Here is a 19,948-nt window from a genome sequence, read left to right on the forward strand (position 1 = left end):
TTGAGGAACCTCCATACTGCTTTCCACAATGGTTGAACTAATTTGCATTCTCACATACAGTGTAGAAGGGTTCCCCTTTCTCCACATCCTTGCCAACATTTTTTGTTGTTTGTCTTTTGGATGGTGGCCATACTAACTGGTATGAGGTGATATCTCACTGTGGTTTTAATTTGGATTTCTCTGATGATTAGTGATGTGGAGCATCTTTTCATGTGCCTGTTGGCCATCTGAATTTCTTCTTTAAGAAGTGTCTGTTCAGATCCCCTGCCCATTTTTAATTGGATTATTTTTTATTTGTTGAGGTGTATGAGCTCTTTACATATTTTGGATGTCAACCCTTTATCGGATATGTCATTTATGAACATATTCTCCCATACTGTAGGATGCCTTTTTGTTCTATTGATGGTGTCCTTTGCTGTACAGAAGCTTTTCAGCTTGATATAGTCCCATTTGTTCATTTTTGCTTTTGTTTCTTTTGCCCAAGGAGATATGTTCATGAAGAAGTTGCTCATGTTTATGTCCAAGAGATTTTTGCTTATGTTTTTTTCAAAGAGTTTTATGGTTTCATGCCTTACATTCAGGTCTTTGATCCATTTTTAATTTACTTCTGTGTGTGGAGTTAGACAATGATCCAGTTTCATTCTTACATGTAGCTGTCCAGTTTTGCCAACACCAGCTGTTGAAGTGGCTGTCATTTCTCCATTGTATATCCATGGCTCCTTTATCATATATTAATTGACCATACATGTTTGGGTTAATATCTGGACTCTTTATTCTGTTCCACTGGTCTGTGGGTCTGTTCTTGTGCCAGTACCAAATTGTCTTGATTACTGTGGCTTTGCAGTAGAGCTTGAAGTTGGGAAGTGAGATCCCCCCTGCTTTATTCTTCCTTCTCAGGATTACTTTAACTATTTGAGGTCTTTTGTGGTCCCATATGAATTTTAGAACTATTTGTTCCAGTTCGTTGAAGAACACTAGTGGTATTTTGACAGGGAGTGCACTGAATCTGTATATTGCTTTGGGCAGGATGGCCATTTTGACTATATTAATTCTTCCCACCCAAGAGCATGGGATGAGTTTCCATTTGTTAGTGTCCTCTTTAAGTTCTCTTAAGAGTGCTTGTAGTTTTCTGGATATAGGTCTTTCACTTCCTTGGTTAGGTTTATTCCTTGGTATTTTATTCTTTTTGAAGCAATTGTGAATGCAATTGTTTCCTGGCAAATATTATTATTTATAAACATTTACTGAATTGGCTTTGGATGCATGATATCACATTAACCCAATCAGCAAATATTTACAGAGAATTACCACAATGAATGTCACTATTTTGATGTTCTGAGTCATCAAGGAATTTATAAATGAACAGATACAACTCCCCTCACATTGGGGGATTTCAGCACTGCCAATCAACAAATGAGCAAGAGGAAACCAGGAGGTCCCCCCTCCGTAACCAAGAAGGCTCCCCACTGCAGCCTCCAGCATCACTGGGTGCCACCTAGAAGGAGACCCGGAGTCAGCTCAGGTCCTGTCCAGTCCCGACAGGGAGAAGGATCAGTAGCAACAGTGGCAGAGTGCTTCTAGAGCATCAGCTCTCAGTTTAGCATCTTGAATCAAAATTCACTGTTCTAATAATGGCAAAGAAGATATAATTTACTTTCTACAGCAAGACGGTAAAGGGTGAGGAAAAAAAAAACATTTTTTAAAAGAAGAACAGATATTGAGAAAATAGAATCATACACAACACACAATGCTGAGGCAAAAGAAACAGCTTTTCAATCACGTCCTTCCCTGCATGCAGCTCACAGACATGGTGACCTAGTCCTAGAGCCAAGCACGGCGAGCAGCTGCCATCCCAGGAACTTTCGGTCACCAAAGCCAAGGGCTGCCTCCCCGTGCCCATCTAACCTAAGAACTCTGGCATCCCACACTGTGTACACTGTGTCTTCTGCATCAGTCACAGAAGCCAGTCTGCAGAGGGCTGCATGGCTTTCGGGCCCTAAGCCCTGCATGTGTTCACCTTGCACACTGCATACCCCTATGTGAGCTGGCGGGGCCCACAGAGCTGGCTGGGAACCATGGCATCTGGAGGTGCCATGTGGTCAAGGCTTTCATGAACACCTCCTGCATGGGGATGGCTGTCTGAGCCTCCCTCATACATCCTATCTGTGGTCCTTTCTCCACCCCCACCTACCTCTCCTTTCCGCTGCTCATGAACTCCAGGTAATGTGACATCCCTGCACATGCGCCAGCTGCCACCTGGTGTCTGGCTGCAGTTTTCAAGCCTTTTGCTGCACTTCCCACCTGGCCCGGCACCCTTGCCACACCAACAAGTTAGGCTGGAGACTTAAGCAGAAGGGAATTTGCTGAAAAGATACTGGCACAGAAACAAAGACACACAACAAACACAACAGTGGTCTGACCTGGGTAGAGGGCCGGGAGTGAAGCAAAGAGACAGCAACAAATTTAGTAGAGAGCAGGGTGTGCATGGGCCTGGGATGATGAGGAATCTCCACACCTGAAGAACACACGTGGGTGCGGTGAAACCAAAACCTGGGCTACCGCACAGGATTTCTGGGAATTGGAGGGTTGGACTGGGAAAACAGATGGTGACCACAGGCAAAGTCACAGCACGATGTCAGGCTGGCCAGGTAAGTCTTGCAGACATGTGCACCACGGCCTGCCTGCCTCGGTCACTACCTGTCCCAGCTCCTAAAGGCCCGGCTCTGGAGCAATGTCCAGGGCATGTGCCTCCCGCTCCTCGAACCAAGTCATGTGCCCACAACCGAGCTGCCAAGAGGTATTTGACCTTTCAGCTTCTATTCAGAAGGCAAGATCAGCTGGCCTCCAAAATTAATGCTGTAAGGGATTTCCAAAAATAAAAGACAAACATCTACCATGTTCCTTTCGTCTAATTGTGTGGTTTGTACAACTTGCGCCTGGTACTGCTCCCAACCCCAGCAAAATGCAGTTTAGTTCAAAAGGATAAGCAGCTCTTTGCTCGGACACTTTTTAGGTTCTCTGACATGCATGCTCTACACTTGATCTGGAAATGAACAAGGAGATCTCCCATTCCATGATCTCTGAGGGTTACAGGCTATGAGAACATCAACATTTTACCTAAGTTCTGCCAATTAGAGAGCACTGAGCACATGTCATGTATATGAAATGTCACCATTCCTGTGAATCCACATGTGTGGGTGATGAAACTGAATGGCGAAATGTGGCATTCTGGGCACAGAGTCACACATGTCCAAGAACACTGTGAGTCCACTTCCCCTCCACTTACACAAGAGAGTCCCACAGCAAATATAAAGTTACCTTCTTGATAAATAACTGAGCCACTAAGGCTGAAAGAAAAGACCCCAACCCAAGCCCTTACTGCAGCAGGCTTGAGCCTGTTGTAAAAGAGCTTTTAGGCCAGACCCTTCTGATTTATCTTTCCAATTACAAACACTTAGCCTTAAACTGACTCACATTTTTTTAAATGGCTATTTTGAACAATTCCTTCCAAGAAATTTGAACAAATGTATGCAGTTTCTATATACTCAAAAAAGAATGCTTCAAAATACCTTCAGCATCACATTTCCAAGCCCAATAAACTAACTCGTAAAAGGGGTCAACAATGGAAAGACAGAACAATGACTGCTCCAGTTTGCATGGGAAGGCCACGAGGAGGACAGCTTCCTCCTCAGCAGCTTCTAGAAGGCTCCTGGCAGACCTCTCAGGCCAGAACCGTGGTCCTCTGCTCTGCACCACTGACCAGAAATCTGCCTGTACAAAATGCTCTCCTGGGCTTCAGAAAATACTTCGTGAGCATGTCCGTGCCCCTACAGCATGGTCACCAGCTCTGTTCAAACACCTCCTAGGACAAAGAATTCAGAGGCTGTCCTCTAAACTCCTTCAGCCATTCCTCATGTCACCACGGCCACCACCCTCATCTGAACAGGCTCCATCCCACACAACACTACAGACCCCAGAGTGAGCCCTGCCCTCTGGCTAAACCTGGTGGCAGGGGTGACGGTGACCCCTTCCGTGTTGGCACCCAAGCACTCCCACACCAAACCCGAGGGCAGATCAGCCTCAGCCACTCTCATCTTAAACCTCAACCTCAAGCTCTGACCACTCCTGGTCAGAGGGTCACCTCTTCCTGCCCTTTACAGCAGGCAATGTGCACAGTAACTGGAGTTACAAGCCTGGAGAGCACACAGGTCTGCTGCTGTCTGGCTGTGGGACCCTGAGCACAGTTTTAACTCCTCTAGGCTCCACTTCAACTGGACACCCAGCCCTCCCTGGGCTGACTCAGCCCACAGAGTCAGACACACACTGTCATTAATTCTTACACATCCTGAGAGACCCAGGGGCTGTGCCCCACTTCCCACCCACCCTCCTTCCCTGTCTGTACCAGTGAACTGGCTCCAGAGCTCTTGCTACAGACAATCCTGCCACATAAGCCAGAACAGTCCTTCCCCTCCACATTTTTAGACATGCCACTCTTTTCATTAGGAAGAACTAGATCCATGCCAGCAAAATTCACCTATTTTTGTCAGCAGAGGTATATGAAACAAATTTATTTTTTAACAATTTACACGTTTTTAAAAATAATAACTTCATTTTACCAACTGTTCCCTCCTTAACCCCCAAAAATATGCTACTCTAGTCTCTTCCTTCTAGTAGCTCCCACCTCAAACCTCAGGACCTAACTTCTCTAGAGGAACACAGGACGACTGTGGTCTGAGGCTCTTGGTCTGTGAGGGATGGTGGGTCAGAGTCTAAAGATAAGGGGAAGCCGGGCACAGAAGGGCTTCAAGCCATACTTGAGGGCATGTGAGTGCGACCAAAGGAGCGGCAAACAGGCAGGGGCTGGGCACAGGCAGCAGCCTGTGGTCCCAGGAGTCTTGCCCACCCCACTTGGCAGACTCTTGGAGGTAATGAGGGCCCAGGAAAACAGGGTGGGCCTTGGGGTTTGGATGGAACCCCAGGCAGACAGTAGCAATCAGAATGCTAGGCTGAGCACTCAGAATGGAGCAAAACCCATGCCCCTACAGTCGCTGTGGATACTGAGGAATGGGACAGCTCTGAGCCCAGGAAGTGCCATTTTCAGGAAGCATTATTTTTCAACTCCATCCTATGGAACCAGTGTGCTCTCCCTACTACGTAACAGTTGTAAACAAGTGATTGGTGACTAATAAAATCTGCAGCTCAGCAAAGTAGCTACGTGCATGGGGTCCTGGAGTCAGTCACACAAGGCTGGCTCCAATCCACGAAAACTCATTCATTAGCAATGAGTCTGTGCACATCAGTTTCCTGGGCTTGAGTTTCCTCATCAGTAAGATGGGGATAAGAACAAGACCACTCGCACAGCCCTTTAATGCCATAATTTGTGTAAAGCACTTACTCAGTAGGGGAGATTAAAGATAGCCACAAATTCTTGCTATTCCTCCTATTAATAGGTGGAGTCTAATTCTCTTCCCTTTGCTCCTGGGCTGGCCTTTAGTGACTGGTTCAATCAATAAAATGTGGCAGAAATGATATTCTGTGATCAGTGAGGCTAGGTCACAGGAAGCCTTTAAACTTCCACCTGAAGCCACTATGTAACAAGTCTGACTACCCCAAGGCTCTGTGCTGTGAGGGAGCCCAAGTTAACTGCCTGCAGAGGCCACGTGGAGAGAGGTGCCTGTTAGCCCAGCTGCAGCCCCAGACATGTGAGTGAACAAGCCTGCAGATGTCTCCAGCCCCAGCTGCCGTCTCACTGAAACTAGAAATCCTAAGCAAGCACCGCCCATCTGAGCCCAGTCAACCGACAGAGCAGGGAGAAAGAATCAGAAGTTTTTCTTTTAAGCCACTGAGGTTCGGGTGGTTTGTTACACAGCAATGGATAACTGAAACACTCAGTAGAGTGTGGGGCACGTTTGATATACTCGGTACATGTCAGCTGTTGTGATTGTGGTGATATTCATAAACTAGGGCAATGTTAAGCTCACCCACACAGCCACATCACTCTTAATCAAAGTCACTCGGAAGTGCCTCCCTGACTGGGAAAGGAAGGAGTAAATTCAGGCACCAATCTTTCTCAACTATTATTGATGCTGCTGTGACTGGGGTTGGGGCAATTACAAACTAACAGTGCTTGTGATCTTATAATTACTGTTTTTCTTTTACCCATGGATATTTTTAACAAGGAAGAAGTCAAGGACATATAAAAAAAGACACAAGCACAGTGGCTGTCCCTACCTACATGGTCCATAAGCAAGAGCACAGATGTGTACATTTGGTTAATTGCAACACAAAGGTTATGATTAGCAAATCAGCAGCACAGGGTTCATGCCAGTGAAATGTGCAATGGTGCTATTCACATTAATAGCAGCAACATATTCAAATCAGTAAATTGTATCAATTAAAATATTAACAATAATTTTTAAAAATATTTCTATTTTTATTGTATAATGTTACATACTAAGTCATCTTACTAAGATTAACATATAAGGTGACAGTCTAGAGATAATACAACTCATCTTTTAAATAGAGGTCTTTCTTTTAAAAACTGATATATTTATTAATAGTTCCCTTTAAATTCTGTTATTGTGGAAGATCTTTAAATGACTGAGTTATGATTCACATGCTTATATAATGTCTTTATAAGAAGAGCATTCTTAAAAAGCCTAAAGCATTATTTGTTTTATTTTGTCACACACACTTTGAAGTTTCAGCAGAATCTGTGTAAACCCAGGGGAGGAGCTAGGATTTCCAAAGACGTCCATTAGTTGTGCCTCATCAGAAAAAGTAAGACTGGAGGCTGGAGGTCTGCTACTCTGGCAACAGCATCCTAGGCCAACACTGAGCAGGCCTTGGACCATACCTCCGCATTCCACCTGGTGGTGCCCAGGGGCCGGTGGTCACCGGCCAGCAGTCTTCCTTTCCCGGAGTACTGCCAACACTCCGACACTTCATAGGGAACAAAAGCTTTCAGCAGCCCCAGGCCAGCTGTAGTGATTAGAGCAGTGTTTTTCAGACCCTTTTAAAACTCTACAGGCTTTTTTAGGGGAAAAAGCAATCCCAGGAACCCCAATGTAGACATTATCATGTAAATAACACATGAACTGCTTATGCTATTCTAAAACTGAAAATAAAGACAAATGTATTAATTAAGCACAGATTAAACTATAAAACCAATAACATTCAAATGAACATTAGTCTAACGTGATGGATAACGTTGCTTGGCTGCACTGAAACAGCCCAGGGCTCTGGTTGGACTGAGGTCAGGCTGTGCCCGTGTGCCATGTGACAGTTTGATTCCCTTGTACTCCACACACAGTCTGTCAGCAAAGTTTTCAGTTCCACCTTCAAATCTGCTGGCTGGGACCCCACGCACCACCTAGGCTGCTGGCCTTGGTTGGAGTCTCGTACCTCACCTCCCACCAGCCCCCTTGCACACATCCTCCCGGGGTCACAGGCCACCCTCCACGTGGCTGCTAGAGCAATTTTTATAAAAAGTGAGTCAGATCATTGTCACTGCTCTGCACAAAACCTTCAACGGCTCCGCCACTGGATTCAAAGGAAACCCAGTGTCCCCAGCATGGTCAGGCCCCCAAGCTCCTCCTGCCCTCTTCCCCATGGTCTCTCTCCCAGCCACCCCGGGCCTCAGACTCACCAGGCATGCCCCTCCCACTGCAGCCGTGGGGCCCCCTCCCACTGCAGCCGTGGACATCACCTCCCCGTCTTCACTCACTCACCCTCTCCGTGAGGCTTCTGTCAGGGCCCTACTTGAACTACGCCCTCCCCACAAGCACGGCCCCCTCCTTGCGTTCTTTCCCTCCACAGCACAAGTCACCATCTGTCACACTAGATACTGTGTGCCCTCGGCCACTCCTATGGGAACATTGGCTCCACACGGACAGGGACCATGGTCTGTCTTCCTACCTGCTGGGTGCCCAGCCCCTGGAACAGCCTGAGTCTCTCCATGGCCTGGGCTGTGTATTCACATGGTCTCCATGCGGCCCCAGGACATTGTTTCTGTATGAATTCTGTCTGGGTTCTTTTCTCATTAGCCAGTTTTAATGAGAATTAAAGCTGTGACACCAAGTTTTGTTGTGATTATCACCTGGAAGATCCAGGATGTAGTTTTCTTTATTTTTTAAAGAACAGCATCAACATGAAGAGGGACCCCACAGGAGGGACTGACGGACCATGACTTTCCCAAATTCCATTTTGAGAAGCACTAGAAGAGAGGATGGTGGGGAGACCAAGGTATTCTCAGTAAAGAGGTCACTCACCACGCCCTGAACAGAGGCCCCCCACTCTGGTGGAATGGGGAGGCCAAGCAAGGGCCTGCACCAGGAAAGACCAGCACTCCCTGAAAAGCCACTCAGACTCTAGTCCATAGATGACAGATGCTCATTTCACTGCCCGAAGGCACAAACTGTCACAGTTCAAGACCTTTTACAGTCTGACCCAAATTTACTTTCCAATTCTGTTAATTAGTTTATCAGTTATTTCTAGTAACAACCAAATGGATCTCTACTGTCCAACAAACATCTCCTTGGTCCTATAGCAAATTTGTATAGGTTTTTAATTAATTACACAAGTAATGCGTGCCCATTAAATAAACCAAAGCAGAGAAGCCCAAGAGAAAGAATACATTATTTATAAGTGCAAATCAGCCCCTGCCCAAGGATATAACCACTTGGACTTTTTCAGAGCTCCTTCCTGTCTGGGTGGGCATAATGTAAACAAAGCCACTCCTGCTCCTCCCAAACATTCCCTCCTCTGCCCCCAGCCTATGGTCACTGCCACACTCCCCAGTCCTTACCTTGAGAGCATCTGGCAGTGGAGCCTCCTGTGACATCCCCCAGGGTGTCTGGTATTGCTACTTGACCTTCGCCATTGATGCCCTATCAGACCAGGCACCACACTGCTGGATTGTAAACCGCTAGACAGAGACCTTTTCTCTACAGAAACTAGCAGCCACACAACACGTCTCCGGTAAGCATCTCTGTTCCTCTCTCACAGCACACAACCTATTAGTTAAAGTCTCACTTACTTTATACAGACCCCTTTTTGTTATTTCTGAAACAAAACAAGACTCAGGAAATGCCTGTATCATTTCCCACTGGGTAAGCCTGGCCAAGCTTCCCGGGTTTTCTGGTCTACCCCGGGGCAGAAGGAAACGTCACTCCCCCTCGAGGGACTGTTGGGGGAACAAGAGACCTTCTGGGCTAGAAACATTTTCCTCTAGGAGATAAGCCCTGGATGCCTGTTTAGAGGACAGCCTGATGATTCATCGATGAGAAGCAGAGAGAATAAGAAAACAAATTAAAATGATGACAGAAAAGAATATAACAGGAGAAATATGGAGCAGGATAGAGAACTTGATGCTGATCATAAAATTAAAAAGCAGTCATCAGAATGTAAAACAAAATACAGGAAAAGAAGAGCTACAGGAAGGTGAGCCACAAGGCAGAGGAGGGCAGACAGGATGATTTCTTCACACCTGCAGGATTTCCAAATAACTCGAGGGAACAAGACTTCAGCAAGTTCCGACAGCTGGATGTCATTATAAAGAAATACAGTTCACAGGCGTCACTCTGTAGCCCTCCTTCACCTTTGCCGTCTCAAGCTACAATCAGCATTTATCATTTCACTACTTAATCATAGCTCCTACCATATAATCTAGATTGAAAATTTAATTAAGATCAGCATATGTTACTTTATAATTTAAAAACAGCTTTTCAGAAGTTTGTATGAAAAAGTTTTAGCTCCTGAAATGAAAGATACGAAGTATGAGGTATTGATGCCTTGAGATGTTCTTAAAAAATTTTTTTCTTTATTACGTTTGCCATAAATGTAAATGCCCTGGCTGACAGTTTGACTAGGAAATAAATAAACAAATAAACAGTCAGGAACACCTCTCTCTTTTCCCTTGCCAGTAGAGGGCAAGTTTTATACAATAACCTCAGAGTTGCCCACCCCCACTTCCCTCTCCCTCACTCCTTCCCTTCCAGGGGAATCTTTGGAAGAGTCACTTTTTAGGAATATGCCTTCTATTTGAGGATCCTGGTTAGAACAGTGGCTCCATGAGAGCAGAAAGGAAGTTTACTGAAAAATGCAGGTATCTTTTCTTCTGGAAAAACAAAGACTGTTAAGCAAAGGGATCCAGCATTCTAATATCTTGTTCAAAGAAAATAAAATAGGAGGGAAATGATTTCCCTGAGGTTCTGCTTGTTCTCCTTCAGGCCCATTCCATTTTCCGATAACCCAAGTCCTCTAGGCGCCACTGGGGGAACTGGGACTAACCCAGGCCACCTTCTGGGCTGAATCCTGAGCAAGCAGAAGCCACATTCACGACCTGCAGAGAAATCAGAGCAGGTCTAAGGCAGCAAGAGCAAGGAAATGCCTCGGAAAAAGACGGGTCAGAGTGAGGGTTCCACAGAGAGAACCTCAATTCAATCACCCGGATGTTCAGTCCCACTTCTCTGTTACTTATTTCTGCTGACAAAGTTAGGCAATAAGAAAGACGACTCTGGCTCCTCAGGACCTAGTGATCCTGAGCAGCGCAGCGGCCATACCATGGGACTGAAGCTGCAGCACCAAAGTCAACCCCAGGCAAAGGAGAGGTGGATGCCCCCACCCGGTCCTGACCCACAGGCTCCCCACGTCCCAGGTCCCTGCACCCCTCCCTCGCTTGGCTCTGGCTCATGCATGTTTCCCATGCAGCACTTACCACCTTCTAGCGGGCACTGTATTTTGTTTTTCCCAATTTCCTGCTACCTTCCATGTAAGCCCCACAAGGTTAAAGCCCTTTCTTTGTCTGTTGTGTCGAGACACACCACTGCCTGGAACTTGTAGAAGCTAAGAGATGTTTTTTGAATGAGTGCCATAGAGGTAAATGAGAAAGAATATTTTAATATTATACAAAGACATTTTTTAAAAAAGACATAAAAAAAGACATACTTTGCATCATCATATTCTATTACTCTGTTGTTGTTTTTTTAAATGTTGTCTTCTTGCCAAAAAGCTTAACCCGGAAGAAGCAATGAGGAAATAATCAGACAAATTGAGATCTTGGAACTTTCTACAGGACAACTTGGCCTGGATTCTTCAAAAATGCTGATGCCACAGTGGAAAAAAGGGGGGGTTACTGCTTTAGATGACGACAGGACAAGTAAATGCCATGCACGATATCTGGATCCTGAACGTTTAAACTGCTACAAAGGACATTTGGGGACAATTGGGAAATCTGAATATGAATTAAATGCTTGATACTAATGTAATACCTGTGTTCAATTTTGGGGGTGAGATAATGGTATTATGGTGGACCAGGAGAATGTCCTTTCTCCCAAAAAGATGTGTATGGATTCTTTAGGGGTAAAGTGTCATGATGTCTGCAATGTACTTTCAGATGTTTCAGAAAAAAAATTAGTGTCCTTTATGCACATTAGAACAAGAAAAAGACAGATAAAACAGGAGCGGCAAAATGCTTTCCCCTCTGAATCTAGGTGGGAGGTTTACAGACATTCACTGTACTACTCGTGCCATTGTTTTGTTCAACTGGTTAGAAATCGTTCAGAATAAAACATAGGGGAAAAGAGGTTAAAAATAAAAGACCCCGTGCCTAAGAGACAGTGGAGTCAACCGGAGAGCTTCAGCCTGGGATGGGAAGGGCTGGGCTCCTCACCTTCCACACCAGCCAACCATCTCAGCCCTCCAGAAAATACCACCATGACATCCGCAGGCCTTGAGCACAAATCTTCTCTCTTTCACTTATCCTCATGTCTAATATAAGGGACGACAGTCAATACTTTGCATCATCATATTCTATTACTCTGTTGTGCGTGGTTCTTGTAGGTGCTGTCCCAGGAACACAGGGTTGTCATTTAGTTCACTGCTGGTGTGTCCACACAGAAGGAAAGGCATTACACTCTTTGAAGACAGGGATTGTGGGGCTGTCCTATCTATCTGCAGCCACCCACAGCTTCTGGCACAAAAGAAGTACTTAATAAATGGTGAGAGGTTGAGTGAATGAATGCCTATTCCATTTTCAAACACATACTACAAATGATAAGAACTAAGACAAATGAAACTGTAACATATTCATAGATATGCAAGCACCAAAATTAGTCTAACCTGCCAGACACAGTTAAATTTGAAGATCTTATCTAATTCATGAGCTCAAAATCTTTCTGTGTCCTAGCACCATGAAGTTTTCCATTTTCCAATGGCAATGGTCCTCAGGGGTGCAACACACTTACTAAAACAGTCACACTGGGGCAGCGGTGGGGGGCCACACACCTGGAAGCTATAGACCGGGGGTGGGAAGGGACCCAAGAATTTTGAAATGATTCTGATGTACACACCAGAGGGACCTGAGCTCTGAAAGCTGAGAGAGGGATGCAGCTACCCTGACCCAGAACAAAAGGGGAACAAGGGACCCTGGCGGATTCCAACAGGCTGGCCCAGGAGCTCAGTGTCGCTATGCCAGGCACTTCTGGGAAGGCATCACACTCTATCATTCATATTTAATCTAAACCCAGAGTCACCAGTGTTGAACCACACTTTCCACAAGGGGTTCAATTTAATAGATCAGGTTAGGTTAGGTAAGAAGTGAATTATGTTCCTAGCCTCTCTGCATCCTCCTCCACCCCAAGAGAAATGTTAGTTTTGGGGAAAGAAAAAAAATGAGTATAGGCATAACTCATTTTATTGTGTTTCCCAGATACTGTGTTTCTAACAAATTGAAGGCTTGTGATTGTGACAACCCTGCACTGCGCACGTCTGTCGGCAGCATTTTCTCAACAGCATTTGCTCACTTTGTGTTTCTGTGTCACACTTTGGTAACTCTCAGAGTATTTCTAACTTTTTTCATTATGTATATTTGTTATGTCAATCAGTGATCTTTGATGTTACTATTGTGTTTTGGGGATACCACGAACTCCGCCCACTTAAGACAGTGAACTTAATCGATAAATGTGTGTGTTCTGCCTGCTCCACCGACCAGCCGTTCCCCATTTCTTTCCCTCTCTGGCCTCCCTATTCCCTGTGACACAACAATACTGAAATTGGGCCAATTAATAACCCTACAATGGCCCTAACTGTTCAAGTGCAAAGAAGCATCTTTGACTTTAAATCAAAAACTAGAAATGACTAAGCTTAGTTAGGAAGGCATGTCAAAAGCCAAGCCAAAGCTGGGCCCCTGGCATCAAGTGGTCAGCCAAGTGTGAATGCAAAGCAAAAGTTCTTTAAGTAAATTTAAAGTGCTTCTCCAGAGAACACACAAATGATAAGACAGCAAAACAGCCTTACTGCTGATATGGAGAAAGCTTCAGGGATCTGGCTAGAAGATCAAGCCAGCCACAACATTCCCTGAAGCCAAAGCCTAACCCAGAGCAAGGCCCTCACTCTCTTCAATTCTATGAAGGCCGAGAGAGGTGAGGAAGCCGCAGAAGGAAAATGGGAAGTCAGCAGAGGTCGGTTCATGAGGTTTAAGGAAAGAAACCATCTCCGTGACATAAAAGTGCAAAGTGGACAGCTAGTGCTGATGTAGAAGCTGCTCCAAGTTATCCAGAAGATCCACCTAAGATCTTTAATGAAGGTGGTTATACTAAACAAGAGATTTTCAATGTAGATGAAACAGCCTTGTATTGGAAGAATCTAGGACTTTCATAGTTAGAGAGAAGAAATCAATGCCTGACTTCAAAGCTTCAAAGGACAGGCTGACTCTCCCATCGGGGGCTAATGCAGCTGGTGACATTAAGCTGAGGCCAAGGCTTACTTACCTTTCTGAAAAACTTAGGGCCCTTAAGAATTATGCTTTATCTACCCCACCAATGCTCTGTAAATGAACAACAAAGCCTAGATGACAGTACATCTGATTACAACATGGTTTACTAAATATTTTAAGCCCACTGTTGAGACCTACTGCTCAGAAAAAAGATTCTTTTCAAAATATCACTGCTCATTGATGATGTACCTGGTCACCAAGAGCTGTGATGGAGATGGACACTGAGATTCACGCTGCTTTCGTGCCTCCTAACACAGCATCCATTCTGCAACCCATGGATGAAGGAGTAATTTCAACTTTCATGTCTTATTATTTAAGAAATACATTTCACAAGGCTATGCTGCCATGGATAGTGATCCGTTTGATGGATCTGGGCAAAGGAAATTGAAAACCTTCTGTAAAGGATTCACCCTTCTAGATGCCATTAAGAACATCTGTGATTCATACAAAGAGGTCTAAATAGCAACATTAACAGGAATCTGGAAGAAGTTGATTCCAATCCTCCTGGATGACTTTGAGGGGGGTCAAGACTTCCATGGAAGAAGCCACTGCAATGTGATGGAAATGGCAAGAGAACTAGATTTAGAAGTGGAATCTGAAGACGTGACTGAATTGCTGCAATCTCATGATAAAACTTTAATGGATGAGGAAGGTAGTTTCTTGCAATGGAATCTACTCCTGGGGAAGATGCAGTGAAGAATGTTGAAATGATAATAAAGGTTCAGAATATTACATAAACTTAGTTGATAAAGCAGCAGCAGGGTTTTAGAGGATTGACTCCAATTCTGAAAGATGTTCTACTATGGGTAGAATAGTTTCAAACAGCATCACATACCACTGAGAAATCACTCACGAAAGGAAGAGCCAACTGACATGACAAGCTTCATCTTGTCTTATTTTAAGAAATTGCCACAGCCACCCCAAACTTCAGCGACCACTATCCTGATCAATCAGTAGCCTCAACATCACAGCAAAACCCTCCAACAGCAAAAAAAGATTATGCCTCACTGAAGCTCAGATGGTGGCTAGCATTTTAGCAATATTTTTTAATGAAGGGGAGTACATGTTTTTTTTAGATATAATGCCATAGTATACTTAATAGATTACAGTATAAACATAACTTTTACCCAAATACCCAATATTTGGTAATTTTATCAAACAGCCAACACACATACACCAGGGAGACCATGAGCCCACAGCAGGGGGCTCTGGTTTCCACAACTACCTCATTAATTTATGGCCTCCCGCACTCAGGTTCACCTCTTCTGACTGGCGTGAAGCTCTTGCTGTAGGTGAAACTGTGTCTCCCTGAAGATGTATTGCTGTTCTAACTCCTGGTACCTGTGAGTGGGCCCTTACTGTGAATAGGGACCTTGCACATGCAATATGCACCGGGCAACCAAAATATTCATTTGACTCACTTTGTTGTGATATTTGCTTTATTTCAGTGGACTGGAACTAAACCCACAATACCTCCAAGGTCTGCCTGTATGGTAACTGAATTTCAGACTCGGAAATCCATTTTCATGGTTGCCTAGCCCACTCCACCCTATCCTATGTATTCAATCCTTCCATAATGACTCTAAAAGATCATAAAACTTATTGAATACTTTCCATAAGGGAGCATTCCCTATGGCTCAAAGAAGTCTATTTGAGGTCCCACAGCCCTGACTGATTCTGATCTGCTTTATTGTGAGCAGAAATCTGTTGCTCTTTTGGGTCATAGACTCTTGGGGACCACACAACCCTTTCATGGGAAGGCACTGTACAATCTCAAGTCCCCACTGACCAGATAGCACACCGAATCCCTGGTATTTGCCCGCTCTGTGATGAACCACCATGCGGATTCTAACAAAGGCCAAGAGGAGGGGCTCACCAAGCTTCCTACCAGAAGCAGACTTTTAACCATGCCACTTGGCCATTGAGGAAGTGGCAGAAATCTCTAAACTGCTGTCAAGACAACCAAAGTCCAAATACAAATCTCTTTGGGATTCTATCAGGAAGCAGTTTTTAAGTGTACACACCCAGAGAAAATAATAAAAGAAAGATCGCTCCTCCCCGCTGCCCCAAAGCTCCCCCTCCTCCCCCTCCCCCCTCTCTCCTCTTGCTCTCTGCCACGTGGTGATGTGTGCTAAAAATGCATACTGGGAAACTTTCCACCTTTGGGGTTAGAACAGCTGCTGCCTCAATATTGTTTTTTTTTTTTTTTTAACATACTTTGCTGTTTTCAAGCTAGTTGTTTTTAAGCTACATGTTTCATAATACTAGTTGAGATTACACAGTGGCACTTTATTGGCAAGAACCAGACTCATGGGGTCCCAGTTGTCCCACAAGGACCCCTTCCCAGTCTATACCCCTGTCAAACACACCCTCCTAAATGGCTAGTTTCCAAGGATGGCCCTCTTATCCCAGGGAAGGGCATTCACAAAGGCTTGGGATAAACATGAGAAAGTCCAGTCATGAAAATAACAACAGCCAAGAATTTATAACAGGTAGCCTAAGTAAACCCAAAGCTCTTGAGTCCTTGGTTTTTCCAAGAGCACAAGTATTCAGAGAAGGCTCCAGGGACTAGTCAGTTCCACGTAGACGCATTCACCAAAAGAACTAAGATCTGACATGCCTAACCTCAGGGCTCTGAAAGGCACAGGGACAGGGACAGAAGACATCAAATTACCCTCTCACTTCCACCTGTTGCAAATGACCCTCCTATGGGGAACCTCCGACCCCAGAGAGGATGCTGAATAGTACCTCCCAAGAAGGATAAAAGTCTGACCTGCTGGTGCCAGAACAACTGTATGCCTTAAATGGGCAGCAGGTCCCCAGGTAATCACTGAGCAATTAAGGCAAACGACCAGACACAGACTACTAGCCCCTCAGCCTCTCTACTGAGATGGCAAGACTTGAGGTAGGAAGTCCAAATTCTCTATCGCCTTCTAGAGGGGGCTCAACAGAAAGTGATCCCAACAGTGGGTGGAGCTGCTAGGGTCTTGGTCACACTGAGGCATCAGGAAGGTGTGGCTGAAAAAAACAGGAAGTTGAGTGCCCGCCACAGGCAAGGCTTCATCTAGCAAAGTTAAACCTCCTGACAAAGGAACAAAGGAGCTCAGGACTCTGGGAAAATTTGGAGAGGACTTTTGGGCTTGGCATTGACCCTTCCAGCCACTGACCCACGGGGTTCACTCTCAAATCAACAGAGTAAACCCACGGTAGTTAAAATGGCTTTGACCTCAGCCAAATGCTGTCTCAGCCAGAAAAAAGCCCTGTTTGGCTGAGCAGCTCAGAACACAGCCTGTCACACACATCTTGCCCAGGACAGGACCAGCCAAACTGGTCCAAAATAAAAAATACTACTCAGTGTAGCTAATAAGATCATTGGCCCTTTCAAACAAGGTATCTTCTGACCTAAGTAAGACTACAACCTATATCCACTTTCCAAAACAGAAGGCCACAAACATGGTATGACACGATTGATGCTTCAAAGCCCCCATCTGCCCAGAAATATCTTCTTGCTCTGCTTTGGCACCGCTCTTCCCTTCCAAGCCCAAACTTCTACATCAGAACCACTGCAAAAAACTAGCAGACAAGCATGAGGTGTTGCCTTCAGGAAGTCACTGAAGGAATGTTTCATTCTTAGAGATAAGAGAAGCAGCAAAGGGATTTCCTCCAGCTTTCTCACCGCCCAGCCTTGTTAATTTTCACCCTGGAATCACAGGTTAAGAGGAAATGGTGCCATATATCTCAGGAGATCATCTGGTACAACCCTCTCCCTTAAAAGGGAAGATGCTATCGTGTTCATTTTACAGATGAAGTGACTGAGGTGTCTGTCCAAAAGTACACAGCCAGTGAGTGGTAAAGAACAGGAACCCAGGTTTGCTGCCCCCTGAGGGAGGGCTCCCCACCTGATCTCTCTCCTTGCAGGATACAAAGACTCATCCCTAAATAGTGAAATTGCAAATAATTCATGGGATGGTCAGAGCTTGTGCCACCTGGCACAGATGGCAAGGGACAAAGCATGGGGGGGAGGGGGAGAAAATGGCAGAACATTTCCTACTTTGTTAATTCCCAAAGCCGGTCCTGACCCCCACAATGCATGGCAAAGTTGCCTCCTGATTCCTTGGGACACAACATTCCTTCTAAGTCTTTGAAGGCCTTGCGTGAGGCTGAAGTGACTCCTCACAAGAAAAACATGGGGTTCCTAGAATTTACGTCTGGGCTATGTTACAGAGCCTGGCAGACAGTGAAACCCACCCCTGCAACACTAATAAGGGTGATTAGAAGTAGACCAGAACAGCATCCCATCTACAGCCCACTGTGGCTCAGCGAGCCAGGAGGGCAGGAACATACAGGGCAGGAAGGGCCTTTGCCAGATCCCCTGGAATTCAGGCCAACCAGACAACCTGCTGCAAATGGGAGCTCTGGCAAAGGGCAGTGATGGGAAACAGTCAAGGGCATTGTCCTGCCAAAGTTCCAGAAGAGCCTCGGTGGAGCCTGGGCACCCCCTTGCTCTAGTACCATACAATTCTAACCCAGCAGCATTTCCTCTTTACGCACTTCTTGTACATCCATCTGGACAGACCAGTTGGCATTTCTTTGAGACAAGTAAGAATGGATCTGCCTTACCACTGCACTTTTTTTAGGAAATGGTTTTCTTGGGAGAGACTTGCCAAACGCTGTTCCCCAGACAAGGATGTCAAGGGCTGCTGAAGACACGGCCTAAAACCAGCCCTTTCGTAAGTAATTCTGGAATTTGACGTGGACCCCAAAGGAAATGACCCTTAGCATTATCTGAACTCCAGATAGGTTTTCAGGAGTCATCTGACAGGTCTGCCCAGCCGCCCACCGCGGTGTTTGTTTCTGTTTCTTTCACGTTTCTTCAGGCTCAGAAAGACCCACTCTGGGAGAGGAAGTGGGGGCGGGGAGGGCTTTCTCATCCTGCCTTTGTCCAGAGCACCAGTTTTCTAGGCACAATACCTTCTTCTGTCACCTTCCACCCGTTTCATCCCTCGCGTTTTCTCACCATGGATTGGGCTTGCTTTCTTTTTTTTTTTTCCAAGTAAATAAACCAAGTGCCCCAGGAAGGCAGAAGGGATTCAGCGCCTTGACAGAGTAACTTAAAATTTCCTCCGGAAGGAAATTATCAAAGGCGAAGGAGAAAGCCCTCGGAGGAACCGCGGCCCCAACAGCACCCGCCGCCGCTCTGCCCTCCGCGCCCAGGAGTCCCGGGCGCCGGACCCCGGCCCTGCCCGGGGCGCTGCGAGGCCCGCGCGTATCCCTTGAAAATGCCTGGGGGAAGCCAGGCGGGGTTGATCCTCGGCAGGCTCGGACCCGGGCCCAGCAGGGCTGAGACGGGCGACGCGCCCCACGGACAGGGGGACTAGCAGACGCACAGAACCGGCGGTGCGGGGACTTGCAGACGTACAGATCAGGGGAGTGCACGGACCAGGGGCGCCCAGGCACTGGGGGCGCGGGACCAGGGAGGCACGAGGACGAGGGGGCACACATACCAGGGGACGTGCGGATCAGGGGGTGCAGGGACAAGGGGCAACAGGGCAGTCACCGGTAGATGGCGGCGCAGGACTCACCCCGAGAAGACACACTTTGAGCTCGCGTATCGCCATCATGTGCTCGGGGCCGGGCCGCGCAGGGGCTCAGCATCCTCCAGGACCGACCCGCGCCGCGCCCAGCCGGCGTCTCCAGTCCCCGCCTTCCCCCCCCGCCGCAGCCCAGGGCGGAACCGCGGCTGCTGCTGTTCCTGGGCTGCGGGCCCTGCCGCCCTCGGTCACGTGGCCGCTGGCCGCTCCTCCCGGGACCTCGGGCCTAACCCCGTCGGCCCCCGGCTCCCAGAACCGCCCCAGGGTGGCGTCAGCCCCTGGTCTTCCCCGGACCTGGCAGACGGTCTCCTCCCTCCGACGAGCGCGGCAGGCGGACTGGGCTTCCGGAGCCCCGCGGGTGTCTGCCCCTCCAGCCCCGCCTGGCGAAGGCCCCGTGGGCTGCGAGGAGTACTCGGTCCGCCGTGGGAGACCGGCCCACCGCCGGCTGCATCGCTGAGGACTCCGTTCCTCATCTGAAAAGCTGTGCCCGCAACTGAGGTCATATATATGGGAACACTTCGAAGTCTGTGGGCAGTCCCCTCTTTGAATGACACTCTAGGTTCCTGACAGAAACCAGGAGAGA

General features: G+C 46.7%; 1 protein-coding gene across 1 annotated transcript in view; it reads right to left on the reverse strand.

The window, feature by feature from the left end:
• Window positions 1-19,683, reverse strand: part of RAB31 (RAB31, member RAS oncogene family) — a 132,175-nt gene extending 112,492 nt beyond the window's left edge. The window contains exon 1 of the mRNA XM_036880700.2: window positions 19,357-19,683. Within this exon, the coding sequence (XP_036736595.1) occupies window positions 19,357-19,395 (39 nt within the window). The 5' untranslated portion in view covers window positions 19,396-19,683. The remainder of the gene's footprint in view (window positions 1-19,356) is intronic.
• Between the last annotated feature and the right edge of the window lie 265 nt (window positions 19,684-19,948).

Source organism: Manis pentadactyla, chromosome 6 (genome assembly GCF_030020395.1).
Source record: "Manis pentadactyla isolate mManPen7 chromosome 6, mManPen7.hap1, whole genome shotgun sequence".
In the NCBI taxonomy this organism is placed as follows: domain Eukaryota; kingdom Metazoa; phylum Chordata; class Mammalia; order Pholidota; family Manidae; genus Manis; species Manis pentadactyla.